Here is a 25,922-nt window from a genome sequence, read left to right as displayed (position 1 = left end):
ATTCGGATTGTGTTTCTCTGACTTGTATTTTATGAGTGGAATTCTTCCTAAAATGGATAACCTTCCTGTTATAATCCCCTGCACCAGAAAACTACACTTTCCGATAGCTATTTATACCGAAATGCATAAGGCAGTCATTTGCTTAAGTTTTACTTGATGTGGGCAGAGCTGAGATGGCAGCTGAATATGGGATACAGCACAGCTTCTGATCTGCCAACCACACATTGTGGAAGTTGGCTTGGATTTTGGCACCGGATTCCAACCGGGTTATTATAAATCAAAATAACAGCATGCACATAGATGACAGTGGGGAAATTAGGTGGTGGAGGGAGAACGATCACACACAAACTGGTTTCTGTGATTTCATCAGGCAGTGCCCACCAGAACCACCCCTACTATGAGCCATGGCTCAGGTGGTGGATTGGGAGAGACAGCAAATAATGCACCTCTTATAATCTGCCTGTCAGGCCCCCAACCTCCCCTGTGGCTGTGGCTGGCTCCTGCAACACGGCTGCCACCAATTGTCCCTCCAGGTCATGGCTGCTCTTGCCCACCTGGATTGATCAGCTCCTAGCAAAGTAGAGTCACCCTCCAGAGCCCCCATCTCATGCCTCCATTTGAAGAAGGGGTCTTCAAGTTACTTTAAACAATATTACGAATGAAAAGGCACAGAGATTGCCACCATGCTTATTTCTTTTATTTTCCAAAACCTCCAGGTGAGCTAAAACATATTTTTAAAACATTCACTCTCATAAGCTCATCATATTTCACGCCCCCCTCTTTGTTATGCTTCTTTGGGTGAAGTCAGAGATAACGGCTTCTAGTCTGGTTGCTTCTTTCATGCCCCCCCTAAACAAACAAACAAACAAACAAACAAACAAACAAACAAACAAACAAACAGGAATCTAGGCAGGTGAAGGCAAGGCCAGTGTAGTAATGCTCAGTATAATATACTGTATGGCTGAAGCCACTTCTCCAGAGAGTCCACGTGGGATTTTTAAAAATCAGCAACCCTATGTTACGTGGTCCTCTCCCTCTGCCCTTCGTGACTCATTATGTGGCTGTTTTGTTTGATAATCATCTCAACATCCCCAAAAAGCATTTCCTCAAGAGACTCTAAGACGCCTTTCTTATTCTGATTTTCAGTCCATCCCGGGATTTCCAGAGGTGTTGTCAAGCCCTTGGGGGCAAAGTGCTCTCTGGTTCCACCATCCCAAGGAGAACTCAGAGGCACCTTGATTTCTTTGGCATGTGTGTGTCACTGACGCAAGGAGAGGGAGTGGTGGTATCTGCAGCTTGTGTAGGTGTTGTGCACGAGTTGTGCATGGTGTGCCATTCAGACCGGACGTGTGTGTCTGGTTATGGGTGTGTGCTTTGCATTTGTTTTAAGGAATTTGTTCCCCACGTTTTATCCCAGGTGGTTTCCATATCCTTACCTATTGGCAGGGCTACCCCACCCACCCAAAGTCAAATGCTGTTCTCCCCTGAATTGATTATTCAGATGGAGCATCAATGGGCTTATTTTGCATAATAATATAAGTAGCTAGAGGGAGGGGCAGAAAGCTGTATAGACCTTAGAAGCCCCACCCCACCCCACTCAAAGTTCCATGCAGCCCCACCTACCAGCCCACCCAGCTTCTGAGATTTCACCAGCATCACTCACATGTCTTTTCAGGGCATCTGTATGGACTGAAAGTTTTGCATCCATGTGGACTGAAAGTTGTATGATTATTAAAAATAAAGCAGTCTCTAAGGAAGCTGAATTTTGCACCACTTTGGGCTGGCAACATGGTGCGATCTCAGAAGTGCAGAATAAACATAGCCCTAATATTGGTGTATGGGTGCATGATTCCCTCCCCCCACCCCCTAACCCATCGAGTTAGCCCTGTATGGGCTCCACGTAGTTGGCAGGGTAGAGCCCCACACGTCCGCTGTCGGTCACCCCCTTGCACCAGCCCTGTTCGTCCTCATCTTCCAGCTTGGTGAGCAGCTCTCCTGAAACAGGAAAGAAAGAGACAGAGGAAATCTCAGAAATTATTATGGATACTGGAAAAGGGGAGGAGCCACAATAATGGGCAGAGTTGACAAGCGAGGTCCAAGGCTGAGCTGTCAGCAGCAACCACCATGGGTGGCAGGCAATGTTTTGGGACATGGTGCTATGGCTTCTGGTTGGTCATGGCTTGTTAATGACCAAGGGTGGCTGTCTGGTGTTTTCTCAATGGGAGCTAATGGGTAAGAAATATCCAGAGATCTCTCGAGTGAAGGGGATGCTCCCACTCCGGGGAGGCTCTGAAGCAAGGTGTATGTGCGCGCTTATGCATGTGTGTTTCTGAAGGAGCAAAACAGGCAGCTTTGGGACAGAGAGGGCTCCTCCAGATGACCTATTTAGTAAGCATTCGTTCTGATTTGTCTGCACAAAGATTACACAGAGGTTAAGACTGCTTCCGGTCTTCACTGAACATTTTGTCTCAAATTTGTTTACGAGGCAGCTATATGACAATAAACATTCATCCTGATTTGCTTGAGGGGTATTTGCATGCCATCTCATGACTCATTTGTTTATTACACATTTTTCAGTATGTTTCCCCATCACTTTCCTAACAGGAAGCGGAAAGTGGATTCATTCCTTCAGGGAGACAATGCTTTAAATGCACAAGGCTAACGTTCTGGCATGCACTTGAATCCCTCCCACATAAATAGTGATGGTCTGGAGGCACCCAAGGCTGAGAGCTTGTCCCAGGCTACCTGGAAGCACCTAGGAGTGCAAGGGTGCCCCTTTCCCCCTCTCTCTAGAAATCTGATGCAGGGTAAGAGATCTGCTTTGGTGGCAGGAATGTGTATGCTTCTTGCCCTCACTTATGCTCAAATTGTATATCTGCAAATAAAGCAAATATTACAAAAGCACTATCAATCTCCAGGGCTCACTTCCCTCAAAGAAAGCCAAACCCAGGTGAGTGCAACCCCTGGAACTTCTCACTGTTTGGGAAAGTGAGGAGCAGGTACAGATACTGATGAGGAGGACAGGTAGAGGGAGACACCCAGACTCTGCAAAATTGGCCCTTAGGTCCAGACCACCATCAAAAGTCAGGACAGGATTATACCCATTTCCTCTTTGTCCTAAGCCATAGCTCAAAGGCTGAGCTGCTCCTTTGCATGTCCTAGGTTCAATCCCCAACATCTCGTAGGACTGGGAAAGACTCCCTCTGTGAAACTCTGGAAAAGCAGCTTCCAGCCATTGTAGACAATATTGAGCTAGATGGAACAATGGTTTGACTCAATATAAGGCAGCTCCCTATGTTCCTGTAAAGCTGCCTTTGAAGGATGAAATGAGGCAGAGAAGTTGGGAGAAGACGACACTCACCTGCCTTGAAGCTCAGCTCATCTGCCTCTTGGCCGGTATAGTCGTACACAGCACGAACCCGCTGTCCCGACACTGGTGGGGGTGCTGGCTTTGCACTGTGGGAAGGGGTGAGAGTGTGAGTGGAACTATAGGCAAGCCCCTATTTTGCTTATGATCTACTGCTACATTTATATCCTCGAAGAAGAGGACAGGGCATGGGTCTCTTTGGCATCTTCTCTGTGGTGGCCCCTAGGTTGTGGAATGGCCTTACCTCTGAGGTGTGTCTTATGCCATCACTACATGCTTTTCAATGACTGGACAAGCAGACACATCTCTTTTCCCATACTTAAGGCTGAGTTGATGTCTGCCCTCCTCCTGTGTTGCCGCTACACTGGTGTTTTGTTATACAGTACTGACTTTGGCTGTTTTTGTGTTGTTGTTTTTAATTTGCACATTGTGCTTATTTTAATTGTGTTGTTTTTAAGGGCTGTCTCTAAGTACAATCAATCGGTCAATCTTGACATTTTGTTTGATCTTCCTGGAGACATCCCCTGAATCTGTGCAGCAGCAGAAATCACCCTAGATTTGTAACTTCAAAAAATCGCAGGAGAGAGAAAAATGCATGATTTGCTGATCCTGTGCCTTAGAACTGTTAACTGTTTTTTTTGGGGGGGGGTGCTGATTTGGGGGTGATTGTTCTGATGACATTTGTGCAGCGGGAGTTCTGGATGTCTAAGGTTTGCTAGAAAAGTAACTTTGCAAGTGATTGAAACTGTTCAGATTCTGTGGGTGTATATTTAGGGGAAGGCAAGAAATAATGTTTGATGACTGATGGTGAATGTCTTAAGTGAATATATCTCTTTCTCTAATGCAACTCTTACATCATTAGTCAGAACTCCAATCTGTTTGCTTAACCAGTGATACTCATCACCTTTGGAATTTGCCAAGACAAATTCCTAAGGTAAACAGTTTGGATTGAGAAAGCATCTTTGCCTGCATAGGGCCTGGAGTGTTGGACTAGGATCAGGACTGAACCACCACCATTGACACCAGCAATGAAGGATTCTAACTACTATAAGCAGTGCTTTTTTTCTTTTCTTCAGGGGGTACTCAAGGGTACGCAGTACAGGCACCCGCTTTTTTTTTGGTTGTTAAAAAGTGTGGCACTTACTGTAACAACTTCATGGGGAGCACCGGCACCTATTTTTCTTGGGGAAGAAAGCACTGGCTATAAGGACTGAAGACTGTGTTCCTGGATCTGATCTGAGGGGAAGAATTGCTTCTGTGGAAGGCCCACACTTTATCATGAGCAAGAGACACTCAGAAACACCATTGACATCAGCAAGGAGATGCTGCTCTTAACGGCATTATAAGAACTGTAACGTTAAGCACTTGTGCTTGAGTTTGCTTTCTTTCCTCCCTCATATTCTGTTTTAAGGAAAAAAGAAGAGTGCCGTTGGATCAGGCCAAGGGCCTATCTAGTCCAGCATCCTGTTTTCATAGCGGCCAAGAAGACAGCAGTAGGAAACCCACAAGTAGGAGCTGAGCACAAGGACACTCTCCTCTTCTGCGGTTTCCAGAAACTGGTGCTCAGAAGCATTACTGTCTCTGACTGTGGAGGTAGAGCACAGAGATAGCCTTCATGAATTTGTCTAATCCGCTTTTAAAGCTGCCACTGGCCCCTGTGGGAGTGAGTTCCGTAGTTTGTCTATGTGCTGTGTGAAGAAGCACTTTCTTTTATTTGCTTATTTACTTGAATCTTCCAACATTCAGCTCCATTGGATGCCTAAGAGTTCTTGTGTTACAAGAGAGGGAGATTAACTTTCTCCACACCATGCATAATTTTATAAGCGTCTATCATGTCATTTCTTAATCACCATCTCTCGAAACTAAGAAAAGTCCCGAATGCTGTAACTTTTCCTCCTGGAGGAGTTGCTCCACTCCCATAGCCATTTTGCTTGCCCTCTTCTGAACCTTTTCCCAACTCTACAGTATCATTTTCCATGTGTCTGATGTCTGATTAGATTGTAAGCCTGAGGGCAGGGACTATTTTGACACTGGGTTGTTGTTTTTTTGCCATTCTGGGATAGGTTTTTTTTGGCTAACAAAGGGTGGGAGATAAATGCCATGTTTAAATACAGGGTTCAAATCCCCACTCAGTCATGCAGGTCACTGAGTGAGCTTGGGCCAATCATTGTCTCTCAGGCTAACCTACCTCACGGCTGTTGTAAGAATAAAATGTGGAGAGGAAGATCGGTGTATGGTACCTTGAGCTGTGGGAATAAATTTAGCAATGGATAGATAAATAACGAGAAAGTAGATGAATTCTCAAGGAAGTGTGGTGTTAACATTGCGTTGAAATTGAAGTCTGAGTGGGTTCTGAGAAGGAAAACAGTTTTGAAGATAGATTCTTCTTCTCTTACCAGTCCCTGTATCTTGGCAGCACCACTGGCAGGGTTAAATGAAGAGATTTGAGTTCTGATTTGCGACATCATTACAGGGAGCTATTCACTTGACATTCACTTCAGCATCGTCACCAACCCTTCTTCCTCACTGTCTCCATAACACCCACCCACACAATTGTCAACAGTTACACGATCCCTTGTGGAGTTGCATTTCTAGTGTACCTTAAACATCCAAAACCCTGACTGAAGAAAGTCAACAGAACAATTTCCCCGCAAACAGTTCCCAAGAGGCAATAAACAGCCACAAACAGATAAGCTTCCCTCTCAAAGGATGCATTTGCCTGCCTGGCTGTTTCTCCTGGGGTTTCCTGAAGCTCTGGATCGGGGGTGATTCCTCTTGCTGCTTCAAGGCATATCTCCAGGGAAGATTAAAGAAACCTTCCAGTCATCTTGTATCTCTATGGCAAGCTATGGCCTTTCCTGCCTTTCACTAGGCTGAGATTGCTGCCCTGGTATTTGGGGAAATACCATACCCTCCAAGTGTCCCGATTTTCCAGGGACAGTCCCCAGGAATTACAGAAGCCGCCCTGGCTTCTGATTTGATCCCAGAATGTCCCTATTTCCCCTGCCAGTGCTGCCACCACCGAGCTTGGGAAGGAGGATGATCGGGAGCTTGTCCCAAGTGACGGTGGCAGTGAGGGAACATTCTTTTGCCTCTCTATGACTTTTGCTGCTGCTGGCCTCCTTCTTTGGGTAGCTCGTAGCAGCTGGTGGAGAGCAGGCAAGAAGGAGGAGCTTCCACCACCAAGGCCCAGCCCTGTGTGACGCGATGGCTCTGAGGGGCAGGCAGAGGGCAGGGCCTCCCAGGGCAGGAAGAAAGTAGGAGTAGAGCAGAGCTCAAGGAGTCTTGAATTTTTTTTATAAAAAAAACACTTTATGCATTTCTCCACCTGTGCATTTATAACTGAATGCAAATATTGCAAATTGCTATAAACCCCAAAAAACTACTAAGGAAGCAAAATCTGGGTGAGTGATGTGGCCCTGGAACTTCTCACTGTTTGGAAAAGCGGGGCAAGTGAAATAGTAGAAATGTTTAATAGCAACTAGAGAAGGACAGATCAGCCTATTTCTTCTCAAAATTTGGAGAAGAACTGAAGACACTTGATAATTGTGATCTGATCAACATATAAGTTTTGAAGAGAGAAATTAAGCTGGTGCACTTTAAAATGCAAATAATAATAATAATAATAATGGTGATGATAATTTATTTATATGCTGCCCGTCTGACTGGGTTGCCCCAGCCACTCTGGGCGGCTTCCAACAAATTATAAAGCCACAGTAAAGCATCAGACAGTATAATAGTAATAATAATAATAATTTATCCTCCATCCCTAAAATCACTGCTACAATTTTATAATACATTATCAACGCCAAGCATCACTTCTCCCTCTCGTGATGGTCCAGGGTACGGCAAGCTATATAACAGTTGCTGGTAGCTTCTATACACAATGCTTTAAAGCAGGAGTCAGCAACCTTTTTCAGCTGTGGGCTGGTCCACCATCCCTCAGACCATGTGGTGGGCCAGACTATATTTTGGGGGAAAAATATGAACAAATTCCTATGCCCCACAAATAACCCAGAGAGGCATTTTAAATAAAAGCACACATTGGATGATTCCTGGTGCTAGAATTGTGAGGAAGAATTCCCGCCCCCCTGTCTACTTTCTCCACACCTTGAATCGTTTTATACATCTCTGTCATGTTTACCTCGCTTGCTCTCTTTTCGTCTGAACTAAAGAGCCCTGGATGCTGTAAGCTTTCCTCATGGAAGGAATGTGATCATTTTGGCAGCCCTCTTCTGCTTTGGTCTCCTGGTTATTTGTGCCAACAGGAGAGTGATGTTAACATGGAACAGCACATGGAAGAGAGCTGTGTTGTTGTTGTTTTTTTTTGAAAAAAGCAAATGCCTCCCATCTGACCTCCATTTACATTCTCGTATCAGATCAATTTAAGCTTTGTGCACTCAAAAAATAAATAAAAATGCCTTCTGCATGGACAGATTATGAGATGCTCTAAAGGACCAGTCATCCAAGCATGTTTCAGGGCCAGGCAGACAAGTGTGCCCTGCGGCCAAAGGAATCCTGGTCTTCCAAGAAACCCTTTGTCAACAGCCACTACCTTTGAGGCAGTGTGCACACTCCTGTTTACTCTGCATCCAGCAGTTTGGAAAGTAGCGTACACATGATGACATTAACCACAACCCATATTTGTGCTGCCATTTCTAATGAAATGCTGTGCTTTGAGGTCTTTCCCTCCAAACCAACTTTGATCGGAATGGAGAAAAAGAACAGCCTAGCTGCATTTTAAGCTGGTAATGTGCACATACGCAGCCAAAAGAAAGACTAAATCTGTACTAGGACTCATTCAGTCCCAGGACTTGTTTCCAGTGCCCATTACAGTGTTACACCACTGTGCATAATATCCCTCTTTATGGATGAATATCCCTCCCTATGACTCACCAAGTCGTGGATGGAGACCAGGCGGCCTCTCAGATTTTGCTGGACTAGAGTTCCCACCATCCCTGACTGTTGGCTGTGCTAGCTGCGGCTGATGGGAGTTGGAGCCAAAGAACATTAAGGTGGAGCTGCTGTGTCTGGTTGTTTCTAGAGGGGCTATCCCCACAGTCCATAAAGCCATGCTTTAGTAAAGTTGTATTAAATGAGGGGTACTAAAGCACACATACAAAGTGCCCCCCCCCAAATTCACTGTGAATAGGGTGAATTGCATGGATGGACACACACCATATATTTAAAGCACATTTTGGGCACATTCCCACCACTGCAAAGAATCCTGGGAACTGCTGCTTACCCCTCACAGAGCTCCAATTCCTACTACTCTTGATGAACTATAGATCCCAGGATGCTTTGCGGCAGGGGAATGTGCTTTGAATGTACGGTGTATACTCAGCCTCAGTTTCCAGCTGCTTCCTCCCTTACTTCTTGTGATGGGGAGCGGGGATGACTCACCTGCTCTGGGAGGGGGTGATGCTGCGGAGTGTGGCTTTCTCTGGTTCTTTGGCTTTTTGGACTTTCTGGACTTTCACCTGTGGCCGCTCCTGGTCAGGGCTCCACGCCTGAATGGCAGGGGATGAGGGGAGGGAAGAGAAAAGCGTTAGGAAGCTTCATTTGCTGAGAGCTGAACTCAAGTGGTAGAAACTATTAGCTAAGCTGTACAAAAACCTGCAGAAAGATTGGGGGGGGGGGGGACATTTTGCCGGACCAAAGGCAATGTTTGCATTGCTCACCATGTGAAACTAATGCTCAGGAAGTCATATGATGTGCGTTATAAAAAAAGCTCATAGTTAACCTTCAAACAGAGGTGAATCATAGAGCTCATATTTTCTTTTTAAAGCTAGATTCTGAGCCTTAAATCTAAGTCCTGTTTTTAATTTTTCCTCAGTTTCCCACTTCCCCCCTAATCCCAGTGTGGACATTGCTTTATGGTACAGACCCTGTATTCATAAGAAGTAAGAATGGGATGTTAAATATAAACAATCACATAGCCCACCTTCCCCTCTCAACTCAAAGAGTTTTGTTAATCTGTCAAAAGAGGGACAAAACCTGAAGCGAAATACAGGTTGGTGGTTGCTGCTACTAAGTCTGAGATGCCTCCCTGGCCACTGGCTGAATTGTTGTAATGTCATGTTGAATGTTCAAAGGCATTCTAACTGCTCACAAGTAAACTGTCAGCCCAAGGGGCCTGAGGACAAAAAAGAGCTTTTTGTTCTGTGTGGAAAGGAGCACCCAGAGAACTGAAGAAGGCTAAATTTAGAATCAGGCAAGAAGCAGAACAAGTTTTTCTAGAGACTGTTATGGGCTTGAACTTGCATCAGATATAATCTGGGGCAGTTTCTCCCTGTGCCTAAATGCCGCCTAGAGATGGAAGTGCCTCTGAGAATATGCAGAGCGCCCTTATCTCACCATTAAGGAAGGGAGAGGTCCCTACCTCGAACTGTGGCCAGTTCATAGGCATCCCCGGTCCGTGTCGATTACGCCACCATTTCAGGTCATCCTGGTCATTTATGTCCTCGATGGCTTGATGCAAATCAGTATAAACAGCTTGGATGCTAAAGGAAAGGAGGGAAATCATCACGAAGGGGTGTCAGGTGGCATACAACTCTCCCCCCAAAACACACACACCATCCAATCTACAACGCTTTCTTCACTCTGCCTTTCCCCTTAGCGTGATGCGTGACACTGGGAGAAGTCTTCTGATTTGGGGAACACAAACCACCATAAGATCTCATCTAAAATGCAAGATTTCCTTGGAAATGAGCTCTCTGAATTGGAAATATACCTCTGGATACCACTCAAGCACACACAGGAAGCTCTGAGACTCCCTCTAATGGTCAAAGGTGCCTCTGCAATCTCTGCCCCCTCCCCAACCAGGAAAAGCTGCTTCTAGTGATATTAGGAGCACGAACATTTTAAAAGCTATGCTGCATAAGGCCACGGGTTCACTAAGCCCAGAATCTTGTTTCAATGGATCCCATCAGAAATGACTCTCAGGTGACCGTTCTGTGTGCTGCTTTGAAAAGTGTCACTTAGGCCTCAGTTAACCCTCCCCCAGGCGTGCCAACTCTAGGGGGCTAAAGGCACCTCGGCCCCCGCAATATTTGTTTTAAAGGGGCCAGAGGGCCCTGATCTTGAGGCAGCCCTTCGTGCAATGCACATCACGCATCGCAGGTCCGGAAGTTGGCTCCTCCCGAGTGCTCAGCCTCCATTGTCACACATGTGCTGCACGCTGGGCCTCAACCTTGGGGGCAACCTGGTGCCTCTACCCTCTCCCACACCTGGGGTCAGCAGTGACATCGAGGCGTCGATGTAGGGCGAGGAAGGCCCCTTTGAGGAAGGCGATGCGTCTCTGCTCCTGCGCCTGCCCCTGCTCAAAAACGGACTCCATTTCCTCCATGTAGCGTGGGCTGCAGCGATCAAGCTCTTGCAGGGCCTTCTCATAGCGCTCGCGCACCTGTTGTAAGGGGTCAAGGGTCAAAAAGAGGCATGTGCCTAACAGTCCCTCCCCCCCCTCTCTCTGGGATATGAGCTGCCTCCCCCCTCCCCCCGCTTCCAAGAAGCATGGAGGCAGAAAATACATGCTAAAGGCCTGTCCTTCAAAGACAAATGCCCATCTAATGCAACATCTGCTTCTCAGAGAAGCCAGTATAGGATGCTGGGTGTAACACACTCCCCACTTGGGCATACCAGCAATCAGAGTCCCACACTGGCTCCAACAGTGAAAGTAGAGCATAGCTTTTGTGGTTAGTAGTATACAGACATAGATAAGGAGCGTCTCCACCCCCATCATTCTGCCCGGATGCTGAGGTCCAGCGCCGAGGGCCTTCTGGCGGTTCCCTCATTGCGAGAAGCAAAGCTACAGGGAACCAGGCAGAGGGCCTTCTCGGTAGTGGCGCCCGCCCTGTGGAACGCCCTTCCAGCAGATGTCAAAGCGATAAACAACTACCTGACATTCAGAATACATCTTAAGGCAGCCCTGTTCGGGGAGGTTTTTAACGTGTGATTTTACTGTATTTTTGGTTTCTATGGAAGCCACCCAGAGTGGCTGGGGAGGCCCAGCCAGATGGGCGGGGTATAAATAATAAATTATTATTATTATTATTATTAATCACCATGCTCAAGGAAAACAGTGAGGCAAAGAGGTGGTGGACTTTCATCAGAGCTAATGGAGGGGCCTGGCAGCCCCATCTCTCCCTCTGTTATAGCCTAGTGGACTGGCTCTTAGCATCCCTTCCCAAATAATCCCTCTGTGGCTGATGGCAGGCCCGTGCTAGGTGACACATTTTTCAAAGGCACTACTCATGTCAATAAAAAGCATCATCTAAGAAAAACACAACACAAAGCATCACATTCCTGTGGGTGTTGACACACTGGCTTCTATGTGCTTTCCTTTTTTCTTTTTGAAAAATGCAAGTACACAGTAGTATCATAAGGAAATAAGGTTGCCAACTTCTTCCCTTTTTTACCAGCTTCTGTGTGTCTTACAGCAGCTTGTTCTGCAGATATTAGCATGCGATCATGATCATCTCCGTACACTGAAAAACTTTCACCTAATGGTTTATGCAGAGTTTCTTCTATCAAAGGCAGGAGAACAGGGTAGGCTGATTATTATTTTTTCTGGTCAAATGGCCATCCTATGAGATAATAAGATGGCTAGACCCAGGGAAACAGGAGCTGCTAGGACTAACAGGTAGATACAACACGGGGGGGGGGGAATGCAGCAACCATGGGTGCCAGTGTGCCACCCACATGGCACCCACAAACAGGTCTCAGTAAATAGCCCCTCAAAAATTCACAATGCATGACAGAACCTTTGCTCTTCCTGCTCAGTTCCTGTTTGCACTGACCAATCCTACGTTGAACACATAAAGATGCCCCCATTTCATTAGATGTCAGGACTGGACACTCACCATCCTTTCTGTTCTGAATAGAGGAGAGGGGCAAAGAGAAGGCAGGTCTGTATCATTTTGTGGTCCCGTCTCTCTTTCTGTTCTTTTAGATATGGCCACCATTTTGTGCTATGCCACGGCAGCCATTTTGTGACTGATGCCCACAAACACTCCAAACGTCAGAAAGACTCACGACTCTGCTTATAACCAAGCCCTAGGCAACGTATCAGCAAGTGTGTCCAGTGTGCCTGGCAGTTCCACTGACCCATATTTATTAGCCTTTGGGCCCATAAAGAAAGTGGGGAAGATTCCCACCTTGTTGGCCTCTTGGCTGCAACGCTGGTGTTCCTCCCTCAAGGCCCGCTGTCGTTCTTGGGGCACCTCAGAACCTGGTGCGGCTTTGACTGCATTCTCCCGTAGGGCTGCAATGTGTTCTTTGCGACAGGCCTTGTGGTATAAAGACTTGGTCTTCTCGACCTGGATGGGCCAGTCAAGGGTAGGCAGGAGAGAGGAGAGAAAAATGATAGTGAGTGGACTGTCAAAGTGTGTTGAGATATATCAGCATTCCCCAAGCTGGTGCTCTTTCCACATGTTGTTGGACTACAACTCTCATCAGTCCTAACCAGCATGGCCTATATATAGTCAGGCATGATGGGAGTTGTAGTCCAACAACTTGTGGAAAGCACTGGGTGGGGAAGGCCAGGGCACCCCATTCCTTCCCTAGAAAACCCAATTGCCTTGGCTCCCAATCCCCCTATACCCTAGGTTCTCAAAATATGGGCTGGGCACCCTATGTAGAGGATATGACCCAAATATGCCCCAAACTCTCCATGTAAGCAGGTGGTGCTAACCTCTCATCTTCTATATTTGGTACCCCCGGGCCAGCCTTAACCCTTTGGAGCCTCTTCTCCTTTTCGGGAACCCAGAAGCCCCAGCTCTTTCCCTTAACTCCTTCACCCCATTAGGGTCCTCTTTTTCTCCTCTTTTTCTGTGTCACAGAGTGAGCCAGCCAGTAAATAACACAGTTAAAGTTAGAGTGAACTCTTTATTATCAAAATACTCTCTTCACAGACTTGGCTGAGCATCAGGCCTAATGAGCAAAGCAGCTCATTCCCTGTAGGTCTTACTCCATGAAATAAGTTGTCGAGACAAAAGCTGTCTATGTCTCCTCCTCCCCAGCACAACGCAATCAGAGACTGCATCTGCATGCAGCCAATTTCTCTTCCACCCTCTTCATGCCTCTTCTGGTTCTGGGAGACAAGCGGGGAAGGGAGCTGGTCACAGCAGGAGGGGGAGACACCTTGGCTTCTTCACCAACCTTCACTCATCTCTGCCTTTTGGTCACCCTCCTCCTACTCGCCAACTTCAGCTTCCGCCTCTAATTTTGGGCTTGTCTCTGCCACAGACTCTCTCAGCTCACTAAGTCCTGTTCCTCTTCAGCTTTCAACACCTCTTCCCCCTCAGACCACTCATCATCATCTCACCACCACTCCCTGGGCTCTGAGCCTTCTTCTCTTGGTGGTTCCCCAACTGGTTCCTCCCACCATTCCTCTGCGCCCAACCAATCCATGACATCCAGGGGGCCAAGTCTCCCCTACCTTCTTGAGCTTCTTGGTCCAGGGTTTCTGTGCCCGCTGGAAGCCGCTTTCCAGCTCACAGGCCTCCTTGAAGCCCCCAAAAAGCTTGCGGTGATAGGAGTCGTGTTGCCAACCCCGGATGCGCCCGGCATCCTCAGAGACCAGAGCCCTTTGCATATCCATGTGCAAGTGGCTCAGCCGCTCTGAAGCCCCCAGGAAGGCTTGCCAGGCCCGGAGCAAGGAGCCGTACGCTGGACCTGCAGGGAGGGAGAGATGATGCCCAGATTTCATAGGTTGCCCCTGAGGATAGCCAGCCCACAAAACCAGCAGATCCCTATCAATCCTGAGCATCTAAAAATCATGCAACTGTCCTGTTTCTTTTGGGAGTGCAAGTAGAATTGTAGAATTGGAAGGGATTCTGAAGGTCATCTGGTGCAGGAACCTTAACTAGAAATTTGGTATGGTTTGCATTAATTCTTGTTGCCCAAAACAATACACAAAGAAAAACACAGCTGTCCTTTGAAAGTTGCACTGCTTTGAATTTTGCAACACGGTTCTCCTCTTAAATATGGGTAATGCCTAACAACTCACTTGCATCCACAAGGGGGCGCCACTTGCGAGTCCACTCCTCCATCTGCAAGGCATAGCTGCGCTCAATCTTTGCCCGATCCTGGAAACAGGCCACAATCTGGTCGCAGATGCGATAGCCATCATCCAAGCGCTTTACTGTGCTGTGATAGTGATTGGGCTGCAGGAGAGCAGAAGGGAGAGAGACTGATAGGGAGGGAGCAATCACAGCATGAATTGGGTATGGTGCATCCTCAAACCTACACATTTATCAGAGTCACAAGGACTTCTGTACCTAAGGACTTGGGGAAGGGCCATGATTCCGTGACACTTTCCATGCCAAAAATCCCATGTTCAATCCCAGCAGCGGTTAGGTCTGGGAAAAGCTCTTGCTTGAACTCCTAAAGAACTGCTGCCAGTCAATGTATCAGTGTAGACAATACTGAATTGTTGTTGTTTATTAAATTTGTATACTGCCCTATAACTGTAGATCTCAGGGCAGTTCGCAACATAAAATTACAATATAAATAACAAAAAATAGATACTAACATAAAAAGAAAGACAACCCAATAATCCCCAGATGGACCAAAGGCTTGGCACTGTATAAGGCAGCTTCTTACTTTCCTAATTTAGCTAACCAAACCTTATCTCTTGTCCTTAAAAAAAAAAAAGTGAGCCTTAATTCTGCTCTAGACCACTAGACTAGGAATAGAGAGACAGTGGCCCACCCAGTCTAAGGTAGAGCTGGTTTCGGGTAACAGAAAATCCTTGGGCCAGGCAAGTATATATAAATGAAACCAATGAATGAACACCCATACAATCTTGACTTAGTCCAAATGAACCTCTTTGAGAAATCTGCCTCCATTATGCCCATGAGATCTCCTTCCTCTCCCAACTATGTGACCCTACCCCCTGTTTTCATCCACTCACCATCCAGAAGCTGCTAGTTGTAGGCTCATCAGCAGCCACCTCACTGTATATCACAGACATGGTGTCACCTGTAGAGGAAAAAGGAGTCATAGGTCAAGGTGTACAGCCAAAAGCATCAAATAAATAACATCATGTGGATGAAACCCCACTTCCTGGCTTCTGTCTCTTTGTCACATTTGAGTGTGACCAAGAACAGCAATCAGGGTGGGACATGCTCAGTTCTCAGTATCTGTCAGGGAACTTTATGGAACAGGCTGCAACTATGACATAGGCTGTGTACATACTGTACATACCATACATTTAAAGCGCATTCCCCCAAGAATCCTGGGAACTGTAATTGGTTAAGGGTGCTAAGAACTGTAGCACTGTGAGGGGTAAACTACACTTCCCAGAATTCTTGGGGTGGGTGGGCTTTAAATGTATGGTGCATATGCAACCATAGTTGGGGGAGATCCTTAGACTATGGATCCCACTGACTGAAATATGATCCTTTCCCCTGGTGATTCTGAGGATTGAGGCACTGAGGCAGCTGGGAAATATTAGACCCTGGACTTAATACCCTGCTTTAGACAGCCATCTGCGTTACTTCATTTGCAAAGCACTCAATTAACACCACCATCCCATGCTTTATGACTGCTTATGTATTACTGATAAGCAGTTTGCCCACCTTGGTTTTTCTTTACTCTGTGCATGTGCAGTTTCACATTTTAAATCACAGCAGCATCATAACTACAGGAATAAAATGGAGTTTGCACCTGCTGCCCTGAGGCTAGGCACATTTACTTGGGAATTTCTAAACTGCACCCTGCTTCCTTCACTTCATTCAGGTATAAAACAAGGTGGAAGTACCAGCAATAAGGAAAACTATTGCGAATGGAACATAATCCTTTCCCTGAGGAGGACAGCTATACCCATTTTTGCCAAGGGCAGGTGTGGTTAACCTGTGACCCCACAATGTTTTTGGAATCCCAACTTCCATCAACTCCAGCCAACATGGACAATGATCAGGGATGGTGGGAGTTGCAGTCCCAGAAACATCTGCAGGGGCCACAGGTTCCCCACTCTTTACCTCGGTCAATGATACACCTTAGGACTTGTAGCCAGGGTGTGGCCAGTGGGGTGCAGTACCCTGCAGTACTTGAAGAGGGTTCTGTGAATAATATTTATGGGTCTGGACAATTTTTATTCCAAGAGAAGTCAGTTTTTATTCACCCTATTGCTTCAAGCTGTGCAGTATTAGTACCTGTAATAGAAGAGCATAGCATAAGCGCCGCGTGCAGCAGGTCCCAGGTTCAATCTCCAGGTAAAAAGAACAGGTGGCAGGAAAAGGCCACTATCTGTGATCCTGGGCAGCCAGTGGCCTGACTCAGTATAAGGCAGCTTCATGTGATGTGTTAAAAACACATTTAAATCAGCAGCAGATGGTGCCACCACCTCCACCCTGCCAGTGGTAATAGTCCAAATTCCACCCACATGACCTGCCCACCTATGATTCCCTGTCCTGACTCAGGATGTGTTATTCCAGAAGATCACAACCATCATTTCCAAGCTTTTGCCATGGGGGTGTGTGGAGATTCCCTTTAGCTATTATGACTGTGCTCGTGGCAGGGGATATGGGATCCCTTAAGGAAATTACTATTAAGGAAAGCACAGCGTTCATCATAAAGGCTTTGGGACGTAAACATTACCCTCTCCCTTCTTTTTTGCAGCTTAGTTAATGCTAAGAATTTGACGATGTTAAGAAGCAGGCAAACTCTACAGCTTGGCACGGGGATTGTAGAAGTTCAGGTTGCTTAGGAAGGAATTACTGATTGATTTTCCATTCATGTCTTTGAGGCCCCTTCCAAGAAATGTGGCAGCCCCACCTAGCGGGGAAGGGTGACTACAGCCTTGCCTTAAATAAGAACGGCTGATTTGGTTTCTTCCAAAACCAAACTAGTTCTAATCCAAGCAATGAAAATCACATACATGGCCACAACAAAAAACAACTCCTCAGTCTTCTGTAACCCCTTTTCAGCATCATCCCTCCGCAAGAATTTGCCCGTTAAATACCGGTATATTAGCATCCTAATCCCAGTATTTGTGTATAGGCATAGCAGAGCACCTCCAGTTTCTGCCTTTCTGAACAGTATTGAGTTGCTGAATTAGCATGTATCAAATAGGAAATTAACAATGCAGTGAACTTAAGTCATGGCCAGCACACTGCCCTCTTCCCACTTTGTTGCTCACAGGGCAGATGAGCCTACAGCAAAGCACAGGACTGTCGGCTGGCCTCCATCTTTCGGTTGTGTGCACACAATATGTTATTCAAGAATCACAATATTTTTTTCTAGAATCAGTGGGAAACAAGTACTTGTTTTTTTCTGCACAGTAAATGCACAGTCAAGATCTATTGTGGGGGGTTTTGTTTTGGTCCTGAAAAGTAGCACTTTTTGAGGAACCGGCTTCATTCTGAAAACAAATGCTCACTGCAGCTTGATTCTGCATTGCCCTGCAGGGTGTCCATATGAAAACAGATGTAAGTGGTCCTGGCAATAAGACCCAATGATGTTGTGGGTGGAATTATACAGAGATTGCATCCACCACATCCTTCACCATTCGCCTGAGGCATGTGCAGGAAGGAAAAGGCATGGGTAACCTAATCAAGAAAAGGAATTTCAAATGTGGGTCAAGCAAGCAGACTCACCCTTGTAGACAACAAGTTCTAGAATCAATCTAGACTGAAAGCAGCATGTTGAGGATGAGCATGCATGATTCAAGATAGTTTGTTGTTGTTTTTAAAGACGTTTTCTTACTTCAGATGGGTTACTGTGTATGCAGCCTTAATGGGCGAATCTGCACTTATACATACATAAATATACACTTATACATATAGAGCATGTTCAAATCTGATGCAAATTTGTGTAATTTGCCTGTGCCAAGTCTTTTAAGTGCCATCTATTCTGGGGCGGGGGGGGGGGAGAGGAAACAGACCTTCTTGACTTATTGGTAGAGGGGAGGAAGCTGTTTGCACAGAAAGCTCCTTTGGGCTCTCTTGATCTGTTTGAACACAGTGGCAGTGTGCACAGGCGCCTGACTCAAATTTGCATCACATTTGCACATGCTAATGTAGAAGGGCAGATTCGCTGGTGGGTGGCCAGTGGCCTTGTGCTTTGCTGCATGCACAGCTGCCTGGTAAGCAACAAAGTGGGAAGGGGCAGCAGATCTACGGGTTGAGTGTGAGGGGAGCTCAGCACAAAAAGCTCCTAACTGCACCCTTTTGGACAATTTAAAGGGAAAACCAAGGGCCTTCATTTTCTCTCTGTAAAATGAGAGGCAAAATGCTAGCTGAGGAGTAGCAGCTAACCTTGCTGCTACAATTCCCATTTCCCTATTGTTCCCAAAGGACACTGTTGGGTTTTGTGTGTGTGGCTTTGCTTGGCTGCCTGTTGTGTGTCCCTCCCTCCCTCTACACACACACAGTTCCCAAATAGCCTGCCAAGGGATTTTGGAATGCATCCCTTGAAGAATAAGGGGGGGGGGAGGAGGACTGATTCGCTGACGGCACTTTTGTCTTTAACTGCGAATGGAAAAGCAATTTCAAAGGAGGGGGGTGTAGGATGGAGAGGCTGCAGATGGTTGAGGGGGGAACGGACGGACATGTGTTTGCAGTTAGCTGGGACCGCAGGCAGGAGAATAAATGGCAGATTGCAGAGGAAGGCAGCCCGGGCGCCACATTGTTTGAGGCATAGATTTGTAAGGGAGAGGCGGCCTCAGAGGAGCAAATCCATGAGGTGCTACGTTTAGAGAACTGCACCCTCCCCCCAAAAGTTTGAAAGTGATCTTGCCTGCCCTCCAATCACAAACATTGGCTTTTAATATTGAGGCTTATCGCAAATACTAATCAGGGGTGCAAGACCTGGCAAAACTTAGGAGCTGCTGAGATTTTCTAGGAGACAGATGGGAGTACTGAAACCTGCTCTCTGACCCAAGGCGCCATCTCATTTTTTGACACTAGACACAACTAGGTGTGTCACACAATACCAGAGGGCAGATCTGGAGCAATGTTCTGCTAACTTTTTTGTGCTCTCCACTGCCGCCTTTAGCTGCTTTGAAGAAGAAGAAAACGAGTACTTTGCTGAAACAGCCCATCTCTAAAACACACATGGGAACTTAAGCCCATGGCAAGCATCGCCCTGCCTAGAAACCAAGCAGGTACCTGTCACATGGGACATCAGCTGACCTCTCTGTGGGGCTCTGAGGAACTGGACAGGGAACTTGCTGGACTTCTGGCCCTCTACTCTTGGATCACTTGGGCTCCTTGGCCACGGTGGGGCAGGCCTCTGAGGGTGCACAAGTGGGATAGGTTATGAGGCCATCAGTCGACAGCAAGGGAGGCCCAGTGATGAGGAAAGGATGAGGAGTCCAACTCAGATGCTCCCCAGGAGGGTTGGGCTAACAGTAGCAGGGTGGGTTGGTGGGTGGTTTGTTCACATGAGTTGTTGGGAGAAGGGGTGGGCCAAAAGAGCTGGTAGGCCCGTTCAAGAACCGAGCAATAGGTCTGTGCTATGTTCTTCTTGACTTGTTCAGTTGTACCTTGGGTTCAAACTGGGGACCCAGTGCTTGTAAATTGTGAGTTGCTCCACCCAGCTAAAGCTCCTCTTGCAACCCTCCTAGTATCTATGATCCTGAGGTTGACGTGTCTGATTCCTGTGCTGCTGTAGCTGAGTGGTTTAAAGAACTGCTCTGGGGCAACTGCAGCATTGGTTTCAACCAGAAGGCTCTTTTGCCCCCAATATGACTTTTAAAAAAGAGGTATGCAAAAGTTGAGAGAGGCTATCATAGACTGCCTCCTTCCCCCTCAGTCCAAGTGCAGCTGAACCTGCTTCCCAGTCCCCTGCACTGTGCATAAGGGCGTAAGAGCCCTGCTGGATTGGACCCACAGGCAGATCTCACTCCCACAAGCAGGCCAGGAGCGCAGCAGCACTGTCCTGTTGTTGTTCTCCAGCAACTGGCATTCATTCAGAGATCCACTGTATATTCATTCAGAGGCACATGCTCTGCCTCCACAGTCATGGGCAGTAATGCTTCTGAATCTCAGTTGCTGGAAACCACAGGAGGAGGGGAGAGGGCTCTTGTGGTCGGGTCCTGTTTGATGTTTTCCCACAGGCATCTGGGTGGCCACTGTGAGAACAGGATGCTGGACTAGATGGGCCAGTTGCCTGATCCCACAGGCTCTAATGTTCTTATGGCCATTATGTCTAGTAGCCATTAATAGTCTTATCCTCCACGAGCTTCTCTAATTGCTTTAAAGCCAAAGGTGGTCATCACCAAATCTTGTAATAACAAATCCCTCCATCCAGCCTTGCACTGGGTGTGAATAAATCCTTCATTTTGTCTCTCCTGAATCTCCCATCATTCAGCCATTGGATGATCCTGCGTTATAGTATTGCAAAAGAAAAACTTATACACAATTTTATAACTCAGTAACGTCTACCATGCTCCTCTTTACTTGCCTATTTTTTAAACTAAAGAAGAGCAAATGTTCTCACCCCTCCTCACAGCGGAGTTTTGCTGGCCTCTTTTTGACGCTTTCTAAATTGCTCAATAGGGACGCAGGTGGTGCTGTGGGTTAAAGCCTCAGCGCCTAGGACTTGCCGATCGAAAGGTCGGCGGTTCGAATCCCTGCGGCGGGGTGCGCTCCCGCTGCTCGGTCCCAGCGCCTGCCAACCTAGCAGTTCGAAAGCACCTCCGGGTGCAAGTAGATAAATAGGGACCGCTTACCAGCGGGAAGGTAAACGGCGTTTCCGTGTGCGGCTCTGGCTCGCCAGATGCAGCTTTGTCACGCTGGCCACATGACCCGGAAGTGTCTCCGGACAGCGCTGGCCCCTCTTAAGTGAGATGGGCGCACAACCCCAGAGTCTGTCAAGACTGGCCCGTACGGGCAGGGGTACCTTTACCTTACCTTAAATTGCTCAATATCCTTTTCAATGGGCAGCAATCGGAACTGTATGCAGTGGGCACTTACGGACTGCTGCAATTTTCAAGTGGGATTTCAATCACATACTGGCAAATTCAGATTGCGTAATTATAGTTGACTGGTGGGAAGCCTTGTGCAAGAAACATGCTTCCCCAGCCCCACACAAAGGGTGGGATGATGCTTCGACACAACGTTGTCTAGCCTCCCTGCAAACAAATCTGAGTGAATTCTCAACAAACAGGTTGTTGTGGAAGCACCCAGTATTTAAAGTGTGGCTGTTCTATAGACTTGTATAGAGGCATTAAGATATAGGCAGTATTCAATCCCTTTTTAATTATTTCCCAGCATGGAAGATGCCTTTTTCACAGTTGCCTGCTGCACCTTGGTACAAGCTGTTTCCAGATTATCTGTTTACTGGACATTCATCCTAATTTTGGCTATTTATTGAACATTAATTCTGATTGGTTTGGAGGGAGCTGGTGTCAAGCAACTGTTGTCCATCCACCCCACCCCCACCCCCCATTCTCAATAAATTTTCTCATCACTTTCCATATTGCAAAAAGTCCATTGTTCTTGGGAAGCAGGTTTGTTGCACGAGGTCCCCCAACTAAGTTGTTGTTGTTACACAACCTGAATTTGGCAGTATTGGACCAACTCCTACCGAAAAAAACAGTGACAATCTGGAAGCACCCAACATTTTTTCATTGAATTATTCTCTATGACCCTAAGAAACTTGTCCTGATCCATGACTTCCAACTCTGATCCCAGCAGTGTATATGTGGATTCCCAGCCCCCAGCCCAGTGCACATCACTTTACACTTACTGAACTGCACATGCCACTGAATTTCCCATTCATCCATTTTAGAGACATCCTTTCTGTTTTTACCACCCTAAATGATTGAGAGTTGTCAGCAGGTGCAGTCTTCCCCCATCAACGTATTTCCATGCCAAGAAAGTCTGCATCTGTTGAACTGCTACCATGCTGCAATGCAGCTGTTCAAGGTGCAGGGTGGAACTGGCATATTTGTAAGTACTAGACACTACTGGATATTCTCCATCTTAAGCACAACAGCTCTGAAGAATCCTTTATTTTCAGAGTTTTGTCTTGCTGAACCTATTCCTACCTCAGGCCCCATTATCGAGCTGGTGGGAGGGCAAGTGGGGGGGGGGATACACTTCCTCCGTCCTCCCTTCCCCATGGCCTCTAATACACTAAACTTTTCTTCCCCTCCCAGCACTGGGATCCATCTCTGCGATTTCATTTCATCTTGGCTCCAGCTGGTTTTTCCACATGCCGAAAGAAAGCCCAGGAAAAATATAGAGGAGGATAGGAGGAAGGCCCAGCTGGAGTTGGCGGGAGTGGGCCTGAGGAGGACGGCTTGGGGTATGTTGTAAGGAAACAGGCCCTCCTCCACTGGCTTCACCGGCTTGCGTTTCCATCCAAGAAAGAGAAGAATGGGAAAGAAAGATGAAAAATGGGCAAAACTGCCAGATTGTGGCTGTCTCGTTCCTTCCCCACAGGAGGGTTGGGGTAGGCGGGCAGTCTGCAGGGGCCGCCATATCAGTCCAGGCCAGGTTTCCTAAATCAGTGTCCACCCACCCATTTTCCCCCGGATTGTTCCAAACGCCTGAATGATCAAACGGGGGGATAGCTGGCATCCCAACAGGGACGACCGAACAGTCCAGGGTGCTTTTCATGTGCCTGATCCAGTCCAGCTCAAGTTAGTCACGGCTAACTCGTTCCATTGGTTTTGATGGGCCTGAGTCACATAACTAATGTTCAGTTGTTCCCCTTGCAAACCCCCTGCCAAAAAAATTAACAGCTTTCCAAATAGCTGCCTTCCAGGCACCTGCTACATCTCAAAAGTTCTCCACAGCCACTGTCCCCGCCCCCCGCCCCCCAAAAAACAAGCACCCACCTCCTCCAATGTTATAATCTCTGTGTTGTGAACCACCCTGTGATCTTTGGATAAAGGGCAGTATACAGATTTAATAAATAGTAATAAATAGTAAGTAAGTAAGTAAGTAAGTAAACAAACAAACAAATAAGCCCCCACTAAGCCAAACTGCATAGAGCTATTAAACAATGACCAACACTCCACAGAGTTTCTCCAAACCACCACAAACATTTTATAGCTGTCTTCTTGAAAACTACACATTTTGTGCAAAGAAGACCCAAACACCTTTTTAGTTCTTTTTTTTTTTGTACCTTACATGGTCCTTGAGAACCCCAGAGATTATCTCTCGTTGCACCCTCACTCTTGGCCCCACCAGGACCTCCCTCCACAAATGGATCCAACAAATTATCTAGGCCTCATTTATATCCCCAAATGTCAACTTTCGCAAAAGGACTGAGGTGTATGTGTGTGTTAATGAAATCCACAAGCCTCACCCTGCTGCCAGAACTATAGCTCATAGTATCACAAGCGCCAGACCCCACCCACACAATATCCACCACAAGCATCTATGCTGTGCTATCTCTCGGCCTAAGCTACTTCATGGGGTGCTGTGAGGATGAAATGGGGAGGGGAGAGAACCATGTACCTGAGCTCCCTGGAAGAAAGGGCTGGAGATAAAACGTTCAATAAATACAATGTAATAAATGCTATAATCCTACAGCTGCCCATTGGGTCTGCAGGTGCAGAAACTCAGTCTTTATATCCTCTTTAAACAAGGTCTACTGTCCCCCCCCCCAAAAAAACCCAGTTGGTTCTCTCCTGCAAAACAGGCCTGTTTTTGACAGACTGGGAACAATTCCTAGGGAGCTGATTGCATACGTATCTTAGGGAGGTATATGAATTCTCATGGGACCCTCACCTATGGCATTCCCATAACGCCATTTCTCTCCCGCTTGGAATAATCTCTAGAACACCCGCTGCCTTTCCTTGCAGTTCTGCTCACCCTATGGAACCCGCCAACTTAATTTTTATGTCCCCTCCCCTCTTTATTTTTCCTCCCCAAACACCCACGGAGCAATCCTGCTTCCTATTGGGAATAAAGGGAACTTACCCTGGGGAGGGGCCCCCATCCTGCCTCTCTCCCTGTCCACTCTCTCTGTCCCAAAGCAACAGATGGTGTCCAGGCAGCTCGGCAGCGAGTGGGATGGTGGAGGGGAGAGGAGAGTAAATTGGGGAGTGTGCCAGGGGAGGACTTAGCTGTGCCACTCTCCCCTCTGTTGCTGTCTCTCTCACATTCCCTTGCTTACTAGTTCTCCATCCGTGCCTGCCACACTCACTAATTCATAGCACCTCCCTCTAGCTAACACTCTCCATCTCAGCCACCTCATCTTACTGTTTATTCATCCATCTCCAAACACTCTTATTCCCTACTAATATCTAACCTAATCTCCATTCTTCTTCCTTCCTTTTGATCTATCCATCCTCCCATGCCCAAAGACATATTTTCTTATTTCCTTATCATCCCCATGCCTCAGTTCTGTGTGCGCTTACTCAGAAGTAAGTGCAAACGAGTTCAGTGGGAATGTACCACCAAATAAGTACAAACAAAATACCCTTGTGGTGCCTTACAGACTAACCAATTTAATTGCGGCTTATGCCGCAATAATAAATCTGTCAGTCTTCAAAGTGCCACGAGGCTCTTTTTTGTTTCAACTGCAGCAGTGCTCACATAGCTACCGCTCTGGGATTTGTCTCAAAAAAGTATGCATGATCCAGTAAAGACACACGTCCACAATTGCTCCAGATAAACTAGCGTGTGCCACGTTCTCCCAGCTCGTGAAAATATGATTTAAATCATAAACAATTGTATAATGCCTATTAACTCTTCATCCAGTGTTTTAATCCTGCATAAGGTTAGCCATTCCTTTCTTTCAAACACTCAGGGGATCTTCCTAAGTATCAGTCACAGCTGCTGTACCTTTCAAAACCAAATTTATTCTTTTTCTCATAGTATATTATGGCTGCACGGACAAATGGTTGTGCTCATGGTAGATCTGAGGTCCAAGCAAGCTTGCCTTCTTTACCTCATTAATCCTAACAAAAAAATGCCATGAGGCTGATTTGTGACTATTCCTATATTTCCCAATGACAAAAACGGACACTGAGAACTAGTGCCTTGGTGACAAGGAAGGATTTGAACCCAGTGCATTATCTAGCAGCCTGCATCAGTTCTCTTCACATAACACACATATCATTTTACGCTCATTCACTCCTTCCAGATTCCCCTCAGCCTTTCTCCCACTTTCTTCTCTCCATCAAGTTAATTCCCCGTTTGCCCATTTCGCACTTGGTTCTTTCTTTCACTTGCATCCATCCCACCTCAGTGGCTGCTCCTTTGCCATTCGCACACACCAGTTTGATTAACTCACCCTTTCCCCCTTTCTCCTTCTCTCCTGCTTTTTCTTTCATGCCGCCGCCTCCAGTCCGCAAGAACCCAGATCTGGAAAGGGGGTCGTTGCTGGTGGAAGATGGATTTAGGCCTGGAAAAATTCCTGGCTGGGGAATGTCAAACTTCAGAGGGGAAGAGGGGGAGAACTTCTGAGGCACATGTTCGGGTTAACCCTTTGCTGCTAAGCCATCGCTTCTAACTCAAACGTATCTCATAGTCCCACAGCGTTGGGGGTACTGCCGTAGGTAAGCTCATAGAGCAGTCTTCCCCGCACAGTAGTGTCCCGGGCAGGCAGAAAGTTGTTTCCTACGTGCCGTCCCAGCACATTCCTGGCA

The 25,922-nt window shown here is 46.8% G+C and overlaps 1 protein-coding gene and 1 long non-coding RNA gene across 4 annotated transcripts in view; one reads left to right on the top strand and one right to left on the bottom strand.

Moving 5' to 3' along the window:
• Nucleotides 1-25,922, top strand: part of LOC307201404 — a 124,431-nt gene that overhangs the window by 94,976 nt on the left and 3,533 nt on the right. The gene's annotated exons all lie outside the window — the stretch shown is intronic.
• On the bottom strand, nucleotides 676-25,897 carry LOC307201382 (protein kinase C and casein kinase II substrate protein 3-like). Of its 2 annotated transcripts, none has more exons than XM_079950550.1 (10): nucleotides 25,568-25,897; nucleotides 15,282-15,349; nucleotides 14,376-14,532; nucleotides 13,806-14,041; nucleotides 12,523-12,684; nucleotides 10,597-10,772; nucleotides 9,750-9,870; nucleotides 8,771-8,877; nucleotides 3,362-3,456; nucleotides 676-1,995 (listed from the first exon to the last, which is right to left on the bottom strand). In XM_079950550.1, the coding sequence occupies exons 1-10, from the start codon at nucleotides 25,605-25,607 to the stop codon at nucleotides 1,880-1,882; spliced, it is 1,278 nt and encodes a 425-aa protein (XP_079806676.1). In that variant the 5' UTR covers nucleotides 25,608-25,897; the 3' UTR covers nucleotides 676-1,879. The 2 variants fall into 2 exon arrangements, with proteins under 2 accessions (XP_079806676.1, XP_079806677.1); XM_079950551.1 differs by lacking the exon at nucleotides 25,568-25,897 and adding an exon at nucleotides 24,250-24,408.

Source organism: Podarcis cretensis (genome assembly GCF_951804945.1).
Source record: "Podarcis cretensis genome assembly, chromosome: 13".
Lineage (NCBI taxonomy): Eukaryota > Metazoa > Chordata > Lepidosauria > Squamata > Lacertidae > Podarcis > Podarcis cretensis.
Note: the sequence above shows the minus strand (reverse complement) of the source record. Positions and strands in the feature narration are given on the sequence as shown.